The 19,735-nt window shown below is 46.9% G+C and overlaps 1 protein-coding gene across 7 annotated transcripts in view; it reads left to right on the forward strand.

The window, feature by feature from the left end:
• The first annotated feature begins 3,821 nt into the window (after positions 1-3,821).
• Positions 3,822-19,735, forward strand: part of LOC308177222 (H(+)/Cl(-) exchange transporter 5) — a 49,252-nt gene continuing 33,338 nt past the window's right edge. Inside the window, exons 1-2 of one of the 7 annotated variants that reach the window (XM_080554100.1) lie at positions 3,822-3,910; positions 7,593-7,978. Coding sequence is in view for 4 of the 7 variants with exons in the window: in XM_080554102.1 (XP_080410228.1) it covers positions 7,666-7,669 (4 nt within the window). In the remaining 3 variants the exon portion in view is untranslated. Of the gene's footprint in view, positions 3,911-4,069; positions 4,106-4,135; positions 4,406-4,565; positions 5,435-7,592; positions 7,979-19,735 lie in introns of those variants that run through there. The other 6 variants (XM_080554106.1, XM_080554102.1, XM_080554104.1 and 3 more) reach the window with 6 other exon arrangements.

Raw genomic sequence — 19,735 nt, forward strand, 5'->3', positions numbered from 1 at the left:
CTCCCGGCCCTGCTCCTCACCTCCCTGTCAGCCCCAGCCAGCCACGTGTTTCCAGCTTCTGCTATTTCAGGGCTTCCTGTTTCCCTAAAACAAGTGTTTTCCCAGCACACTGGGGACAAAACAGGCAACTGTGGGGCTGTCACTGCCTTCATATGATGGGTCTGACTTTCACATTCAGACAGAGGAATTTTTCTTCTGGTGAAGCTCTCAGGCAAGTAGCATAGAAAACAATGGACAGGAAAATGGGTTGAAGTTGCCTGCCTTTCCCTTCCCTGGCTCCTCGGTACATGTATTGTTTGTGCGTGTCTGCATCTGTCTGTGACTACCTCCAAATCTGGGTTTCTGTTACTGAAGTTCCCCCATAGAGCTGCCCAGACAGTCAGCACAGAATTGCTTCTCTCTGTCAAGAAGAGCATGACACTGGCATCGTGGAGCAGACCCCTCTCCATTCGTCCCTAGTTCCACACCCCTGCTCCTCTCTCCCAGAGACCATTGCTTTGCAGAAAGTCTATTTTCTGCTGAGGTTTCCAAGGTTCACCACCCTGTGCTATTTGTCTCTGGTTGTCCCAGGCCTCTTGCATACTAGGCAAGTGAAAAAAAACAAATTCTGATTTCCAGGGGGAATAAATGAGAAGTCTATTTAAAGGAAAAATCTCTTTTCCCACCTGGAAACACCCTGATGGGAGGTTTTCAGCCTGCCTCAGGACTCTTGTCGAGGAGTCTGCTGGCACACTGGGGGCAGGCAGTTGTGGGTGGGAGCTGTCCAAGAGGAGGGCAGCCAGCAGCAGGAGGAATGCCGAGCTGGCACCTGCTGGGGCTGTCAGTCCCATGGGAGCTCCACAAAGGGCTGCTCTCAGGAGCTCTGACAGCAAGGACCTCCTCCGTAGGCCACATGGATTTCCACAGGCCTGCGTCAGTAACTCAGAGAAGAAGTGAGAAGGGGATAAGAAAGAGACCAGGAGAGCAACCAGGGCAGGAGAGCCCTTCTCATGTGCTGGGCCTCTGGGCAGAGCACAGGTATGGCTGCCCTTGCCAAGCTGGCCATCTCTAGGGAGGGAGCTGTTGGCGGCCTGCTACTCCCCATCAGCCCCAGTGCACCGAGCATGGGTGGAAGAAGGTGGAAAGCCAAATCCAGCAGCCTCAGCTCCCTTGGAGGCAGCCAAGAACATGCACCAGCCCAGTGCATGTCTAAAGAGGAGAACACTGGGTGTACCACAACTTGCTCACACTGTGGGATAGCACAGGGATGTGGTGGGGCTGGCTGTGTCCAGTAGCACAGCCTGGAGTTGAGGCTAGAGGAGCTGGTGTTCATTTCCCACCACTAATCACTGGGGGAACCTGGCCAAGCTGTGTAATCACAGAAGATCAGAAAAATCCAGGGTTCATCCCTTCAGGATTTGTGGCAGGGTCTTCTTCTTTTAAAGGACTTTCACATACATGGCATGATGCCGATGCCATCTTGTATGGCAGTTGTTATGCTAAAACCAGTGTCTTTTCTCCCACATCCCTAAAACATGAGCATTGCCAGCCCCACGTCTGTTCTCCCACATCCCTAAAACATGAGCATTGCCAGCCCCACCATGATATTCATCCTCTTTGCACCTCACCCCCCACCCCCGCCTGGAGTGCCATGGGAGGCCTGAAGGTACCAGGACACCGGGCACTGGGTGGAAGCCTTTGAATAAGGGATGTAGGGTTTTTCACGTGCCATCAGATCAGAAGTGGCTGAGCAGACATTCCTCAGAGAAGCAAACACATCTGCTCTGTCCTGAGGACTCACCCCGAGGAGCTTCAGGAGACCCTCCAGCCACATGGACTTCTGTTCCTGGGACAAGTTTTTTGCTCCAATTACATCTGTGTCACTCTGCTGTGTCCTGAGCATGTCTTTATGCTGTTCTGGGATATCTCCCAGCAGGGATCAGCTGTGCTTCCAGGCCCAGAGAAGAAATCAGCTGGGTTTTAAGCCAGTCTCCATGGGAAGAGGATAAGAAGCCTCCAGGGGCTCAGGCCGTTTTCTGACTGTCCTGTGCTTCAGGGGAGATATGCAACGGGCTGTGACCTGCGGAGCAGCTAGACAGAATTAAAAGTTTCTCCGAGGGGACAGCAGGGAGTGCCAGCCAGGTGCTCGAGGCCGTTCACAGACTCCGGGCTGCTCCTGGCTGCACCATTGCTGCCCTCTAGTGCTGCCAGCGTCTGTTCCCCTGCCTGGTCCCGGACAGACTGGCGTGACGGGTGAGGGACTGGGATGTGGGATCTGGTAGCCGGCTGCAATAGGGGAAGGCTGTATCACATGAGAATCCAGGGACTCTGCCTGGGAATGATTTGTACCAGGTGCTGGGTGCACGACACTTAACCCCCCCCAGCTGCTGCTCCAAAGAGCTTAGCGGTGTTAAGGATGCCACCACACCGAGGGTGAGTGTGAGTGGCTGGGGGGTAATGTCTGTAAAACCTGCACGAAGATCATCAAGTCCAGCTTCTGGCTCCTCACAGGGCCACCCAAAAATCAGACCATATTTCTTAGAGCATTGTCTAAACAATTCTTGAAGTCTGGCAGGCTTGTTGCTGTGACCCCCTTCTGTGGGGAGCCTGTTCCGATGCCTAAAAGGAAGGAGGAAGCAGAGGTTTGCTGGATGTAGGACATGCTGTGTGACAGCACTCATGAAAGCTGCAGAGCATTCCACCAGAGTGGACAGCACAGCATCTGACATCCCGGTCTGAGACACGAGTCACTGCCTCAAAAAGCAACAGTCCTAAAACCCAACTATATCAGCTCATTAAAATTGTCTTTTCTCCTCCAGGCTTGTTCCCTTTGGAGACAGGAGCAAGGGGGAGTGACAGGAGACGGAGCCTTCCCTGGAGCCCCCCAGGGGCATGGGAGCTGCCAGCTCTGTGCTGCTGCTGCTGCTCTGCTCCAGAGGTGTCTAACACCTGCCCATTGGCAGGGTGTTAGCAGAGAGGCTGTTTCCCAAACCAGTGCCTCTGGTGATTCTGATCCAGGCTGCTGTCACTGTAGCAGTACATTACATGCCTTCAGTTTGTTTCTTCCAGGCATCTCAAAACACTTTCCCAACGTTCATGATTTCGTCATCCTCTTCCTCTTCCTCTGACTCAGCTTTTGGGAAACTGAGGCAGAGAAAAGTCATCTGTGCCACGCTGGGTTATACCTGTTCTACATCCCTGCTGCCTTGGCTGTCTGGCTTATTCCTGGGCGCAGACGTGCTGCTGGGTGCAGAGCACAGGCTGGATCCTGTTCCTGATGGGGCCACAATGGTGACCTGACACCAAAAGAAACACTGAGACTGAGAGCCACCAAGCTCAGGGAGCTGGTGCCAAGGCACAAGTGGTCTGAGGGCCCCCTGAGCACACAAACCGCTAACATCATGTAAATATTTAGTGCGTTGATAGCGGGACGTTTAACTCAGCAGGCAGCTAAGTGCCACAAAGACGTTCATTCACTTCCCCCTCCCTGAGTGGGGAAACAACTAAAACATCAGCGTGTTACCAGCATTATTTTGCTCCTAAATCCAAACCATGGCACGTACCACCTATAAATATATTGTAACACGGAGCCAGCATTTATAAGGATGTATTCTCTAGCTGTAGGAAGGTGCCAGCCTAGGTCTTCAAGTCAAGAAGCTCCTCCGTGCCCCTCAGGCTCCTTTAAACGTGCTTGTCCCTGCTCCCTCTCACTGGGAAGTGCAGGAGGGGGCAGAGCGGGCGCTTATTTCAGGGGAGTTCTGACAAGATTTACGAACAAGAGGCGCCGGCCCGCGAGGTGCCGGCTCGGGCCCAAGATGGCGCCGCGGAGCGGGCCGGAACGGGCGGGACCGGAACGGGCAGGGCGGGCCGGGGGGCGGCGGAGCGGAGCGGGGCCGGGGCCGGGGCCGGGGCGGGGCTCGGCGGAGCGGAGGTGAGGGGCGGGGGTCGCGGCGCTGCCTGCGGGATGGGGACGGGGCAGGGCGGCGGCGGCGGAGCGCCCCGGGGCTGCCCCAGCCCCGCGTCCCCCCGTGGGTGCAGGCAGGGGCTGCGCCTGCCGCGGGCCGGCTGCTGGCTGGGGGGCGGGATGGAGTTGGGCCCTGTGGTGGCAACGGGGAGGTGAAGCCAGGTTCTGCCTTAACTTTAAGTGTTTCAAAATCCTCTTTATTCTTTTAAACTGAAAGGGCCTTTCTCCTGGAGCCGAACACGGGAAAAATCTCAGGGAGGTCGTCGGACAACACCCGGGCTGGGTTGCGCAGCCCGGTAGCTGTCAGGGCAGCAGTAGCGCCCGGGGGTGCGGGGGGCTGTTATGGCTCCCCCATTTCCTACCGGGAGGCAGGACCCGTGTCCCCTGCTCCCCGCCGGGCACCGGGCGGCTGCTGGAGGCTGTCGCGTTGTGCCCGTCGTGAGACCAGGCACGGTGTGTCAGGTGCGATGCGCTGATGGCAGGGAAGGCCTTGGAGCTGCGGTGGGCTGGCTGCGGCGTGCAGGGAGTCGTGCCCTTGTTGTTTGTGGCTTTGGTGGATTGGTTTTTCAGAGGTGAAGTGAGGAAATTGATGGTAAGATGGTGAAGGGTCTGGAGGGCAAAATGTATGAGGAATGGCTGAGGTCCCTGGGTTTGTTCAGCCCAGAGCAGAGCAGGCCGAGGGGAGGCCTCATGGCGGCCTGCAGCTCCCTCACGAGGGGAGCGGAGGGGCAGGCGCTGAGCTCTGCTCTCTGGGGACAGCGACAGGACCCGAGAGAACGGCATGGAGCTGGGACAGGGGAGGGTCAGGCTGGGTGTGAGGGAAAGGTTCTGCACCCAGAGGTGGTTGGGCACTGGGACAGGCTCCACAGGGCAGTGGTTACAGCACCGAGCTGCTGGAGTTCAAGAAGTGTTTGGACAACGCTCTCAGACACAGGGTCTGATTTTGGGGTGGCCCTTTGGGGACCCAGGAGTTGGACTTCATGATCCTTGTGGGTCCCTTCCAGCTCAGATATTCTGTGGTCCTGTGAAATGAGAACTATTATTGCACTAGTTTTGGTGGAGGGCTTTAACAAGAAAGGATTTATAATGCTTCCTAAAGATTAGACTGTGGCTTTGTTTATTGTCCTCTAGGACATTGGTGTACAGGAATATTCTTTGAGCTGGCTTTTTTTTTTTTCCTCCTGTGTCTTTCTTGTGATCATTTTGGCGGTTGTGCAGAAGAATTATGGGTTTTAACACACCAATCCTTGAAGGTTACTCTCAAAACTTTTAGCTGGCTCCTGAAGCTCTTTGGTTGTTGGTGGAAGAACTGGAACGTGGGTTTGAACACTGGAGGAAGCTGATGGCGCTGCTGAGAGCCTTGTGTTTCTGTCCTTTCTAATGGTTGAAATGGTTTGCAAATGTAGCGCAGCTTGAAGACAGCAGTCTGCGTTTTGCTGTGTCTGCATTCCCATCATACTGAGGATGGCAGCGTGGACTTTAAGCTGCTTGGTACGAATATCTTTGCATCAGTAGGTAACACATTGCTGTGAAAAGCCATAGGAGTGGGCATGGTTTAGATTCACCTCCTGGCTGGCGTGGTCTAAGTGGCTGCATGCCACCTGCTGTAGCAGCCCAGCTGATGGGCATTCAGGCAGCTGTAGCCTCATCTTTGTGGTGATGCTCCTGGTATGTTGGAAATGGTTGCAGGATCACCCCTGCCTGGTTCTGGTGGCAGTTACAGCTGAGGTCTGCAGCTTTCTGCTGGGGATCAGAGAGAGCTCGGCTAGCCTGCCTGAGCTCATGGCAGCGCAGCAGGCTCTGGGTGGCCTTCGTGGTGGCTTGCGCGTGGCCCTGAAGCGAATGAAGGATGGCTGCTTGTTTTCTTCCTCTGGCTAAACGACTGCCATAGGAAACTGTAGGTAAGCCGGTATGCTGCTGGAGGAACAGTGGTATTTTGTGACTACAGTAGTTTGCACCTTGCAGCAGTGGTTTTTGGAAGTGGCAGGCTGTGATCTGCGAATAGATGCACTTCCCTCTAGAAGTGTTGTCAGCTGTGCAGTGCAGGAAAACCCTCCCTGCAAACTGGTGCTCTGTGGCAGAGATGCCTCTCCAAGCATCCAATAAAGCCAAAGTCTCCTGCAGTGTCTTCCCAGTGAGGCAGAGCCGTGTGAGTCTCAAAACATGTATTTGAGACTCGGTGAGGATTGCTCAGAGCTAAGTGTGTAACCACGTGCTGTATCTTCTTACTCTGTTTTGACAAGGTGAAGTGGCTCACATGGGAGGCAAGATTGCCAGTCTTGTCACCAACAGTGGGAGTGAACAGCTAATAAATAATGAGGATGTGTTTGTGATGATTAGCCAGGCATGTTGGTAATAGTTCTCTCAGAGCAGTGTGAGAAATTTTATCTCATTATGTGGAGGAGAGGGAGTTGGAGGAAGATTGCTAGGCTGTTGTTTTCTTGCCTTTTTTTTTTTATCTGCTAAGAAATAAAACTGCTCAAGGTAAGCTCAAAAGGGCATGTGTTATCCAAAGTGTTGGTCTTAGCAGTGATGATGACGTAGGAATCCTTCAGGCTAGTGCTTGTCTCAGGTGACCTGAAGTGTGGGGTAGGTGTCAGCTGGGAGGAGCAGCTAGCGCCCTGGGATCAGGGCATCTGGCAGCAGTGCCTAAGCAGCTGGAGGATCCTGCTGCATTTGCTAAGGGCACGCAGCATGGTCCACGCTAGCCTTTTGCCAGCCTGCAGTCAGTATCGAGGTCCCGCTGTTCTTTGCTCTGAAGTGCTCGGTCATGTGAGATGTTGGTGTAGGCTGCAGAGGGGAAGGATCCAAAGCATCGTAGTTCTAGCTCGCTGCCTGCGTTGGGTGGGATGAAGGGGGGATACTTCCCTCCCTCCTCTCCTCCGCTGTGATTTCTTGGTGCTGAACCTCTCATTGGGCTGCATCAGTCTAAAACTTCATTCTCAATAGTAAGGTGGAAAGGCAGGTTTAAACTAAAATAGCGTGAGCAGTGTTTAGCCATCTGCCAGGTCAGGCTTTATATCCAGTCCATTGCTCAGGCTTGGGTTCTTTCCAGAAGAAATGTGAATCTCGTCAGTTTGTAAGGAGAGTGTTTAGGGAGTCTGTACTCCTTACTCCTTGGGAAAACAGTGTTATCTGCTGAACTCCTATAAACGTTTTAGAAACTGCTACTGGAAATGAAAATTGTCTCTTTCATTGTCACATTGTGTTCCAGGTTCAAACATACGAAGTTTTCAAAATATAGTTAAAAGCTAAAAGCTGATTTTTAAGTCTGTCGATTTACCTGCCCCACCGCGTGACCTCTCTTTCTGGTACGGGCTTAATGCTTATGTCAGCTAACATTAAATTGGTCTTCTCTAGTCCATACTGTGCCAGTGCTAGAAATGGAGGTAAGAAGCAGGAGCTCTTGACAAAGCTGACAAGAGGAAACTAAGAGAAATACGAAATGGGAAAATTCATCAATTCCCTTTGCAAGTGCAGTGATGTTCTTGATGAGAATTGGCACAACTTCAGTAGGGGCCTTCCCTTTTACTGCTGCGTAGCTCTGAATCATAGAACTGACGTTTACTGCTGATAGTTCATCATCTAGTAAAGGCTGGGTGTCCCACCAGTGTCTACGCGCCTGAGCAAGTTACTTTTTCTTTTCCAGCTTACGGTTCCAAGAAGCATCAGAGTGAAGGAAGGAGTAACTGAGCCTTGGGAGAAGATACTGAAGCTGTTTGATGGGTAAATGTTCCTCTACTAATTTCGGTTCACCTCTCCTGGGGATGTATGCTGATGCTCAGAATGGAAACCTTGGAGTGATTGTTGGACTAAACAGCTTGCTGTGATGTGGACTTCCCAGCAGACATTTACAGAGGACAGTGGTCTGTAGCCCAAGAACAGAGTGCTGCTTAGCACTAGAGAAGAACACCCTCTTTTCATTTTTTTTCTGATTCTGCTGGAAGAGCAAATGATCACAGGTGGCTTCCCTCTTGATTTGTTTGGGTGCTTGAAGAAAAATCCTGTCTGAGGAGGTGTCCAGGAATAGACAGGGTGAGAAATCTGTCAGCCAGAATTTGGCAGTCTTTTAATACAATACGTGTAACCAGCTTCTGGATGTCGTTAGCTTTAGTTTGTCAGAGTTTTAAAGCCTTCATTAATCTTGAAACTTGTTCCTCAAATTTCTTTGTAAGCGGAATGAAATAAAATATTTAATTTTTCGTACTTGTGCAAAGCAGGTGTTTGTAAAATGCTAATAGCAGAATTTCCTCATTCTCAAGATGCTTCGTGTTCAGTTCTGCTGTTAGCCAAACTGGTCTCCTGACCTAGCAGACAGAGTAGGGATGTGGGGCTGGACTGCGAATGCTGGTGCGTGGCTGGCAGCAGGGATACGTGGCTGGAATATTTCACTGTAACTTTTTTTTTTCCATTTCTTCACAGAAGAACTTGAAAACTACAGGACTTCTGTTGTTGTTGTTTAAATACCATTTGAACAATAGTGATATGAAATAGATAATTATTTTTAATTGTGATGCAGCAGGCTAATCAATTTCTTGGCTGCCAGAACTGCCTGCTGAACCGCCCCTTTCTAAAATAGTCTCCTGTCCTCTGCATGGTGATAGGTGACGTTTTTTGGTATAAGACCTTAAAACAGGTTGCACTAAAATATATTTGAGCTTTGGATTTGTCTTTTTTTAGTTGGTATTTTTTGTTTGTTTTGGTGTTTTTGTTTTTGTTTTGGTTTTATTTTGGTGTGTCCAGGATTTTGCAGAAAACTATTGTTCTCTGTTAACTCCAAAAGCTGAAATGGATCGGGAGGAACATCTGACACCAAATGTGTTTTTTGTTTTGTTTTTTTATATAGTTGCATTGCACCTTCTCCGCCCTTCATATACCATACACACTTGAAAACATAATAGCAAATTTCCTGCAGTCTTTCTGTGGATTTTGTGAGTCGTGAACGTAAGCTAGCAGGGAGCTCTGCCTGCACCAGGCGTTGTGTGGGGCAGCAGGAGGGCGCTCAGCGCTGTGTCCCTGAGCCAGGCAGCAGCTCTGCAGTGGGGCAGTGGCAGGTGGCTTTTTTCTTGTGGAGGGTCACCTGCTCTTAGGGAGCTTGGAAACACCTTTCACATCACGTAGGCTTGTACTACTACAGTATAGGTTGGCGTAGGAATTTTAAGCGCAGGTGATATATTTATTGACCTCAGAATGGTTTTGTAAATGACTGTCTATTTTCAAGCATGTGTCTGTGCTTTGGTGGTGGCATTCTCCCCTCTGATCTAGGTGCTTTCTTCAGCTCTGTGGGTACTTAAGGCTGACCTGTTTCTTCTGCACTTTCCCCCTGTGCTCCTCAGCCCCAACGCCTGTATTCTCTCTTTCCTTCTGATATGTTCCCTAATTTTCTTGCTCCATCGTTGTTGCTGGAGTCATATGGAAGGCAACACCTGTATCAAGTGGTATACAGTCACTGGTGAAAGATGGCAAACCCACCCCCCTCAAATTCATCATCTTTACAATTTTTATATAGGGATACAGCTGATCCATAGGACATGACAAACACCCGGTGTACCTAGGCCTTCGCTTTCATGGCCTTTGTGGGCAGCTTCATTCAGGTGTTCTGGAAAAATTGAAGTGGATGAAGTCTAATGGTGTGGGGAGCCTCTTTGGTAAGGAGCTGCCTCTTAGGCTGTGCTTGCAAACTGCATTCCAAACTGAGTGCTAACAAGGAAAGAACTGAGGCTGGCTGATGTTGCCATCAGGCTGGCCCTAAACCAATCCAGCTGGTTTGTCCATGACTTTGAATTCAGGTCGCAGTCCCTGACTGCAAAATTTGACATCAGGTGTGTGAGTTTGAATATTTATATATTTTTTCCATCACATTTTTAATTATTCGTGCTGATACAACAACTTACTCTTTTGATTATGCAGCACAGTTTCATTTGTACTTGTTTCTGAAGCACTGCAAACCCTGGTTTTGGAAGATCATTTTCTGAATGAGTCCCTTGAGAATGGAGGTACATGGAGACCACCCATCTCCTAAATGCAGTTTGAACAGCGTTCAAAGGCGAAACAGATGAGTGAGCTTCCACAGGGCCCTTGGGGAGCCTGCTGCGTGGTACAGACTAGACACAGTGGTTAAGGTAACTGTGATGATGAGAAGCTGTAAAGTACGTGATTTAGCGTTCTGTAGCTTTGTATGCCCATTACTGTTTAAGCTGCCGAAGTTTGTTTAGTACTTGCAGTTTCAGGCAAATGCTTGGATACTGTGAAGTGGTGTGAAAAGACCTTAACTATTATTCAAGGGCTTGTTGTGGTGACGCTGGTAGTATTATCTCATAGTTGTTGTTTTTCTGTGTAGCTGAGTCTTGCAAGATGCCTGTCCCTGCATGCTTAACCATGTGAAACCATCAAGGATTTCCTCAACAGCGAAGAGACTGTATGCAGAGAAGGTGGCTTTTGCAGCACCCTGTTGTTATCTGGAGAAGACGTAGCTGCAGAGTAGGGCAAAATCTCCTGTAGTTCTCCAGCACAGAGCTGTCTTCCATGGAAGCTGCCTGTGTCTCTGTATGGCTCTTCTGCGACTGAACTCAGGCAATTAATTGAACCTTTGATTTGTTTGTGTACTGGGTGTGTTTGTATTTTTTCAGAAGGAGAACACTGTAGGCATGTTTGGGTAAAACAGTTATGGGTGACAAGGATACCCAAATAAGCACTTTGGTTGGATAGAGGCAACCTGTGAGGGATTGAGGTGGGGAGGCAGCTGAAGAGAAAGGAGTTCGTACGTTCCTTCATTCTGTCCGTTATTTCTGTCTTGATAGTCCTCTTGCTTCTTCATGGGCTTTTTATTTAAGCAGAAAATTCTCAAGAAATTATAGTACTATCTACTAGTCCTAAGATCTACAGAGGATACATAAAGTTGCCTTTTTTAATAACATATGCTACAATATCACTTTAAAAAATGCTTTAAATAAAAAGGTATACTGCAGTGGTGAGTGGCAATCCATTTATGCTATCCTTCGAGAAGGAGAAGATATGGTTCAAAAGAACCATATCCATAAAGGGCAAGTCATTTGTGTGTTTGTGTAGTGTCCAAGTCCTCTAAAGTGCTTTATAACAATAAATTGAATGGTTACTGGTGAAATGTATGTGCATTTAGATTTTCCAGGACATCTTGTAGCAAACAACATGGAAGGTATTCAGCAAATAATACATGGAGATCAGAAACCCTTGTGTTGACTGTGCTATCTGTCACGGGTAAGGAAAGTATTCCATCACCAGCCTGGTTCTAGGAAATGTTAGACTGCTAGATAAATGGACTTCCTGAGAAACTTGCTGGAAATCGAGTAGAGGGTTAGGCTGCCTACTTCTGTGTCCTTAGCTGCTTTACTCTTTAGAGAAATATAACTTTTCTCAAAGGGGATATGGCAATCTCCTCATATTTTGAGGGAGCTGGAGTTCTGGGTAGCTACAAAATGTTTGTACGCTGAAATGTTTTATCTCCTTATGCTACCTGGCAGCTGCCTTCTGTTGCTGGAGAGTGGAAAGGGAACTGTTGAATGTGCATTCTTCTTTTGCAGGGGACCAAAATGCCTGTAGAAATTTGGTGAGTCCTGACAGCTGCTTAGATATTTGAGTCAGTGAGTTAGCCTTTGGCTACCCTGTCGTTTGTGTGCCAGCTTGTTCTGGTTCAGTGAAATGGGTTTCAAAACTGTAGAATTACAATTTGCTAGACATCTAGTGACTACAAAAGAAAAAGTACATATGGTTTGGATCAAATAGTCAGTCTGAGGAAGTGTCTATGAGCAGAACGAGATCCATTGCTTTGAGAAAAATGTATAAAATCAGCGGCATGGTGTGCGCGGAGAAGCTCAGGTGTATTTCATGGAGAGGGAGATGCTTGGAAGGTAACTTGTGTATACAACACTCAGGGCTTGGCTACTTAATAGTATTCAGTATGTGCCAGGTGCAATTTTTGGTGCAATTTGGTAACATTTCTTTGAATCATTAACCACAACCTCCCTAGGGAAATTTAAGAGTAGTTCTCTTCAGTGTTCTGGTTCTCCTCCTATGACCTGCTTACAATTGCAAAGGGAAGTTAAGTATTGTTTTCTCAATGAGAATTTTGTGCAAAGTGGGTGCTTTATGTTTTCTTTGTGCCTCTGAAAATTCCCTCTTAAGTCTGTTGTAGTTTATATTTCGGTAATTCGAGCTTTTTCTATATTGTCAAGCAAAGAGAAAAGCAGTCTCCCCAGAATACATATTACTTGACACCACTTTGTGCTGTTTGAATTTAAGGGTGTGCTGTGAAATGTCTCATAAAAGCCAACGTAAAAGGTAAAGGTACGCTGCTGGAAGAAATACACTACTCATCGCTTAACAAAAGTATGGAATGACTGTTTTCCAGCTGAACCTTTATGCAAGCTCGAAACAAAAGTGGACTATAAAACGTAATTGGAAATTTTTGTTCGAATTGTACCATTGTAACCACGATGGTCCTTATAAAAATAATTTTAAAAGGTGGTGTTTTAAGCAGACATAATATTTTATCAGTGGTTATTTGGCTTTTTTGTCTGACAAAGTTTTGAGCATCAGCTGTTTTCATCAGATCTTCAAGACTTCAGCTCTGTAACGTCAAATTCTTGTCCTTTTTGAATTCCAGTAAAATAACTAAATGCAACAGATACGGAAATAATGGGATGATTACACTGTTGTAAGTCACATACTCAAAAGAAAAGATCCTCCGTCGTCGTGTTGGTTGCACAACTAGTGATTATGGTACCAATAGTGTGACCATGAGGAGGTTTGTGTTTAACCTGAAAAGTGAATTTACAAAGCATTAGGTTTGTGGCTCCAGTAACTTCTTTTAGTCAGGAAGTAAAAGTTTATCTGCGTCTCTAATAAATTAACTGATTTTTCTTGTTTACCCTACTCGTGTAAACAGGAGAGGACCAGTATTTAAAAATGCTGCTGCCTGGCACATCGTGGGTTTTTGTGGTATAGAATGGTCTTGCGTGGTGCGTGGCACAGAGAAGCTAAGGTGTAGGGGCTGTGACTGCTGTGGTTGAATGGTAGATGGTAATTTGATACAGGCTAAAGCTGAGTTGACCGACAGGGACGTGCCTTTTAGAGCTGCCACAAGCCCTGGCACCCGTGGGTGCAGCCTAGAGCACACCCAGCTACAAGCTCAAACTTACTGCACTGCGCTGGACTGAAAAATGGATGCTGGACTGACCGCAGGGGCTGGTGCCTCCTGATGCTTGGGGGGAGAGGATGGAGGGAGGTGCTGCAGCCTTCGGGCGTGCGAATGCATTCAGTGCCACGGATCTTGGACCCCTTGGCTCACCTCTACTTTTCCTAGGTGTGAAATTTGGCTGTAGCTACTTCAGCACAGTGCTATGGCGATCTTACGTTGGAAATAGTTGCCAAGGAAAGGGGAAGAAGCCTACCTTGCTAATGAAAACAGGCCTGTAGGGTGGTTCTGCTTCCTCAAGCTCTCCTAGTAAAGGATTTGGCTGCGAGGACAGCTTTGGTTGTGATCCAGTTAAACTAGAGGTTTTGGCAGGAGGTGACTTCAGAGTCATTATCCAAGATTTTGATGTTTTCAGGATGAAAAGCGTGTCTGATCTTAATGCTGTCCTTGTGATGAAAAACGTGTGCTTAGTCTGGCTGTGTCATTTTAGGATCATGCTCTTCTGATTTGCATTGGGAAGGCTAGATAAATTCAAGGAAATCTGATTGCATGTTCTTGAAGGTTTGCTAACTTGAGGATGGCCTGTAGATACTTTTTAATCATCACTTAGCTACATGGTTATGTTTTAAAAGCAAGACTGTAGCTTGGTTGATGCTGCTACGCAGACATCTGATAATTTACCTGCTCTAGCATCCTGGATTTCCAAAGCGGGCAGTAGTGGCAGAGAAGCTGTCGATTCCGTGTTTCAGTATGGGAACTGTTGTAAGTAACTGAATTTGGTCTAGAAAATACAGAAATCTTTACCAAAAAAGTGTGTGTGTGTGTGTGCCCACCCTGCCCCCCCAACAGTCTGCTGCATAGCACAGTTACAAACTGCCTGTAAATTTAGGGTGACCTGTTTACTGAAATGCATGGTGTTTCATAAACGTATGAGGAAGACTTTTGGGTCAGAACTTATTCAACTGAAGGGCAGAAAGATGTGTGAGGACCTGTAACTTGTTTTCTTGGAAACCAAACGCTTTTTCCTCCGGTCGCTCCCTTAAAGGACTTCTTTTCACAAATACACGTACAGGTCACTTGCTAATGTTCGGCGTGTACCTTCCTGGGGATGTCTGAAGGAAGACCAATTAATTGATCCTCTCTTCGCTTTGCTTTACACCACCTCCTTTAGTCAGAGAAAGCAAGGGCATCCTTACTGCTAGGTGGATGTAAAACGTCCACCGATAGGTTTGAAGTGGGAGTACAACAGACTGCCCTTCCAGATGCGAGCAAAGGATGGTTTTGTGCATCTTCAGGCAAGAAAATCTGTCCTAGGAAAGAAAATTGTGCAAAGATGGACTGTCTGGAACTAAAAGTTATTCTCACATGCTGCCCAGCCCTGCTCCAGAGTAACTGGTGGTCTCCCTTTAGAAGAGCCCAGCAGAAACCCTTGGAACTCTCTTCATCCTGGGACTTAGGGCAAATGAGCAAAGGGCAAGCAGCATCGAAGGGAAAGGCTTTGACGTTACGCAGCGAAGTGTAAGCGATACACATGTGTTGGTCACTGCCCAACACTGCAACGTGTACACTCACAAACTTTAATGGGAGTTGAACGTGTTGCCTTTCCTAAAGGCACTTGGTGCTTGAAGAGGGACTTTTCATGTCTGCTTGTAATTTCACATGAGAGAGAAACATATATTTTTTTTTAAACACAAAAATCTGCTTTCAAGCCTCAAAATGCCCCTTCTCTCGACTTTCTCATATTGGCCAGATTTGGCCTCCCGAATTCCATGTAGAGTTGATCTGTCAGTTGTCTAATCTTGGTGGGGAAAACCTTTAAATGCTTAATTTGTTCTGTGAAATGGGATAGTCTTAAAGATTCAGCATCTCCCACAATTCAGCAGAAGTACGGGGTTTTTGTTGTTCGTGGTGACCCAGGCTTTACCTTCGGCATTAGCAGCCCCTTGTATTTCCATAAGTGTATAGAGGAAAGGATGGGTGGTGGTCTCTCTGCTGGAAAATGGAAAACTTTTATCTCGAATTTGAAGGCTGAAACTTCATCTTGTATTCATCTGTGATGTGTTACGGTTAAAACAGCCCACAGAAATCAGAAGACAGTGTTCTGAGCCACGTCTTGACAAAACCCTACCCTGCAGTAGGTTCTGCAGCAGGAAGGGCAGCATGCTCATGGCGTGCGCGCAGAATTGCAACCTGTTTTGCTCATGCAAGGGGCCATGGTTATGCTGAAAATAAGAAAGGTACAGGATAGCCATGCCAATATGTGGTGATTCTCGTCTTTTTTACTGTTTTAACCTTAGAGCACGTGTGTAAGACTATGCTGTTGCATTCCTACAGATTTGTTTAGCTTGTGGCTTTAAGATGAAAATGGAGATTATAAAAAGCTTAGAAAGAAAAAAAAAACAGTGAAAACAAGGCAATCTGATTTGCATCTTGGCATTTGTTGTGTTTCTGTACAATGAAGCGTCCTACAAAAATAGGAGTTCCTGGAGAAGAGCACTGAAAGGTCTGTGATCACGGTAAATCTGCTGGTCAGACTGCTTTGATTTGGACCCACGTGCTCATGATGACCTGTTATGTTTTTGACCAGACAGCTGAGGAATATGAAGTTGTGCTGGAGGTGCCATTCCTGGAGAACGACACCTGAAAATTTATTGTCTCTGGAGTTGTTGGGCACTCGTGCCTTCCTGTAATGAGCATAGGGAAGAGAAGCAAGAAGAGGAGAAAAAGCAAAGCTGTTAGAGAAAGCTAGGAGACAAAACAGGAAGCTAGCCTGGGCCCAGGAGCTGTCACGGGCCCGTAGTTAGTGTCACAAGACAGCAGCCAATTAAACAGTCTTTTGGAAATGTGAATGGTAATTGTGTAGCAGGGCCTGGGCTGGCTTTGCTGTGGGTTTTATCTCCTGAATCACTTCCTGGCAGAGAAGCTGGGCGGATTGCAATGCAGAGCATGTGGATTGGAAGCAGAAGTGCCTGGTCTGGGAGGAGATGTAAGCAGCGCTTAACTTCGGAAACAGAAGTGAGTATTGTGAAATCTAAGGTGCAGTCTGTATCTCCAATAGGCAGGTTATCTGAGCTGTCACAGGGGTTTGCTCTGGATGAAACAGGAAGAAATCCCACCCTCTGAGAACAGAGCATAGCAGTTCTGAGTGGAGTCAGGGTCTGCCGACCTGCGTTCATCTTCTCACAGCCTTCCTCAGGTAGCTCCTTGTGCGGCAGGCTTGCCTTGCTCTGCACCTCCGGCTGTTTGCATCCGTGGGTGTGTGTAGCTATCGCAGCCTGCAGGGACCCAGTTCAGAGGCACGGCTAACGAGAAAAAATGGCAATGTCAACTGAGAGGGGATCTTATTAATATTTATAACCACCTTAAGTGTGGGAGACAGAGGGATTTGACCAACCTCTTTTCAGTGGTTTGTGGGGACAGGACAAGGGGCAATGGCCACAAGATGGAGCACAGGAAGTTCTGCACCAACATGAGAAAGAACTTTGTCATGGTGAGGGTGAGGGAGCACTGGGACAGGCTGCCCAGGGAGGTTGTGGCGTCTCCTTCTCTGGAGATATTCAAGGCCCGTCTGGACGCCTACGTGGGCAGCCTGCTCTAGGGAACCTGCTTTGGCAGGGGGATTGGACCCGGTGATCTCTCGAGGTCCCTCCCAACCCCTACAGTTCTGTGGTTCCGTGATCAACAAAAATGTTTAAATGGAAATTTACAGCTTTATCAGTGGGAGATTCAAAGCTGTGTTTGCTCTATCAATAATTATGAGGAAGAGCCATTTCTCAGCTTTTAGGAAGTGGTGCAAGGTGATGTAACATACTGAAAAGAAGCTATCTGTTGGAAATGTAATCCACTTGTAGAACTGCTTCTGAATTCACACCAGGTGGGAAAGCCCTAAAGGCAAGAAGGGCTCTGTGTGGGTTAGGGAGCTAATGTAGCCTTGTCAAAGGCTGTTTAGAAACCTGTTTTCTGCAGAATTTGTAGGAAACTTGAATATTGTTTACAGATCGGTGGCCAGTGTTGGTTAGTTCTTTTACTTCCTGTGGTGTCTTCACTTTTGTTCATAAAAACTTGCTGAGAACTCCTCTTTGAACAAGAGCTTATCCTGTTGCTGCCTTACAGCATCTTATGAAATTTGTAATACGAATTTGCCACCTGTCAGAACAGGACCTGGTAACCAGAGGTGATTTAGCTGCCTAAAGCTTAGTGATCCCAATTCAATTTTGAACAGACTTATTGAGTTAAATGTGACTTGGCAACGTTATAGCACAATTCCTTAAAACTGTACCTAGCGTGATTAATATTTCAAAGAGCTTGAGAGTGTACAGGAAGAGGGAGGGACAACGAGGTTTCCTGGATAGGCCAATTGATGCAGCAGATAACTGGGAGGAAGTAGTAAAGAAAATATATTACTAGTAATGAGTTATGATTTACTGTTGTTACCAGTGGCAGCTGAGCTGAACTTGTATGAAACAATGCTTTGTTTTGTTTTTCCCAGTCATTTTTGGAGGACTGACCCTGGTCTTGCTTTGGGTTGGAAGCGGAATGCCTCTGGTTCCATCTGTGTGCCTGGAAGCATCGCACGGCCAAAGCCGCTGGTCCCAGCTGCCACTTGCTTTGAATCATACCTGAGGTTAGCAGCTGTGCTGGTGTAGGAGCTCCCAGTGCCTTTACATGTTTTGGTTGTTTTTTTTAAACACACAAAAAAAAAAAACACAAAAACCTCCAAGTGCTTTTTTAGGATGGGGACTATGAACACAGCAGTCTGCTTCTAGAAGTGATTTTATCATCCAGGAAGACTGTTTTTAGTGAAACACTGCAGAGCGAGTTACCCCCAGTACTCGTCTGGATGCACAGTTCCCTTTCATGCAAGTAGTTCAGAACCAGCTTCTTCCAGGCCTTTGTGTCTTCCCTGTTTCAGCTGATGGAGACAGTGATGCAGATAATGATTTAGCTAAAACTACAGAGTTGTTCTGTGAGGTTTGTGCTGCCTTGTCTCTTTCATGTCTTTTTCCCTATTGGTACTGGAAGGTGTAATGGCAGACTTTGTACAGTTGTATGCACTTTCCCCAGAGCTGTAATGAAAGAAACATGTACCTGAAGCATTTGGTTTCTGGAGATGACCCTTGGCAGTGGATTTTACCATCCCTGTGCTTCTTTTTTCCATCTCTTGCCTTTTTTTTTTTTTTTTATGGAGCCTGTAAGGTCTGTGAGTCTCTGTGGTAGTGGGTGGTCAAACTGGCTGATGTGCTGTAGAGGCACGAACAAGGCAGGACACTTTGTGGATATCCTTTGTCTTTGTTTTCCCATCAGAAAGACAGATGCTTCCATAACGCCTATCCTCCTCTTACCAAGTGCTTGGTGAATAATAGCAGTAAGCACATTCTTACCTGGTTTATTTATTTTTTTAAATGTGCTCATACCCAGGGATTAGGAAGGAGCAGCATGCACAATGTTTATGCTTACGAAGATTGTCAAAACTTTTCTTTGAAATACCAGTTTTATAAAGTTTTATGATGCCTTTATCAAGATACATGCCTTTTAGGTACTGATGGGAAAAAGTATTTGTAAATTAGTTTAAAAGTTGGGTTGTGGGACAACTCTGCACTTCCTTGATTGTGATCTGACTAAAGAGGTGTTTATCTTCACATGACATACCACTGTGTTCTATTTATTTCTAGTGGATCAATGGAGAGGTTTCTTCAGACCTAGGACATGAACAGTTGAAATCTGTTAAAACTTCTTGCGTTGTAGGTGTTATGTGTTTTCATGGTTTATTCTGTGAAAAACACCAGGAGAGGTCTTCAGCTTCTTGTGTTCCTGTTCCATGAAAACTAACGCACGCACACACTATCCAACCCTAATCTCTTCACTTGAACAAAGTCAAGAAGCTTTCCTGCAAACTCACCCTGTCGGTATGTTCTGCTTCCGTTCATTCTTCTGACTTGCTCTGAATACCTCTGACAAGAGCTGTGCAAATTCGATTCAATTTCTTATTTCTAGAAAATCCCTTTTATGCAAAGCATGTACTGCAGTAAGCCATTTTTTTAATCAATTTTGGATAGTTGTGGGGGATTTTTAATCTAGTAAGTGAAATACTGAGACATCTCAGTTTTTGGAGGTTATCTGACAATTATATATGATTGTTAACACTCGCAGAAACGAGTCACTCTGAAGGAAAGTATAGCTGCTCATGAGCTGGATGAAATCAGCTGTGACTGATGTTTGCCTCCAATTGAGTTTTCCACTGTACTGGGCTGCGTGACGTAAGTGAAATGATGAATTATTCGAGATGAGGTGAGAGTAATGCAGGCTTAAAGACATCACGTTTAAGTCTCTGTATGGCTGTCAGTAAGCAAGCATACGTGGATGGCAATCAGTCTGTTAACATGCTGCGTGTATCAGCCCAACTCACACAAGCGTCCAGGAAACCTGAAACGTTGCAGGGTTTGTGTGCTGCTTTCTGTGTAGCGTTACCTGGTAAAACATGACAACGTTATCTCACTATGACTATGGCAGATCCTAGCATAGAGTATCCTCTTGTGATTTACCGCTCATCTCCTTGGGGCTTGTAGCATTACGTTTAAAAATAAACAAAGGAACCCCATATAAACGCTAAACCTCTAAGT

Source organism: Anser brachyrhynchus, assembly GCF_964034855.1.
Source record: "Anser brachyrhynchus genome assembly, chromosome: 13".
Taxonomy (NCBI): Eukaryota; Metazoa; Chordata; class Aves; order Anseriformes; family Anatidae; genus Anser; species Anser brachyrhynchus.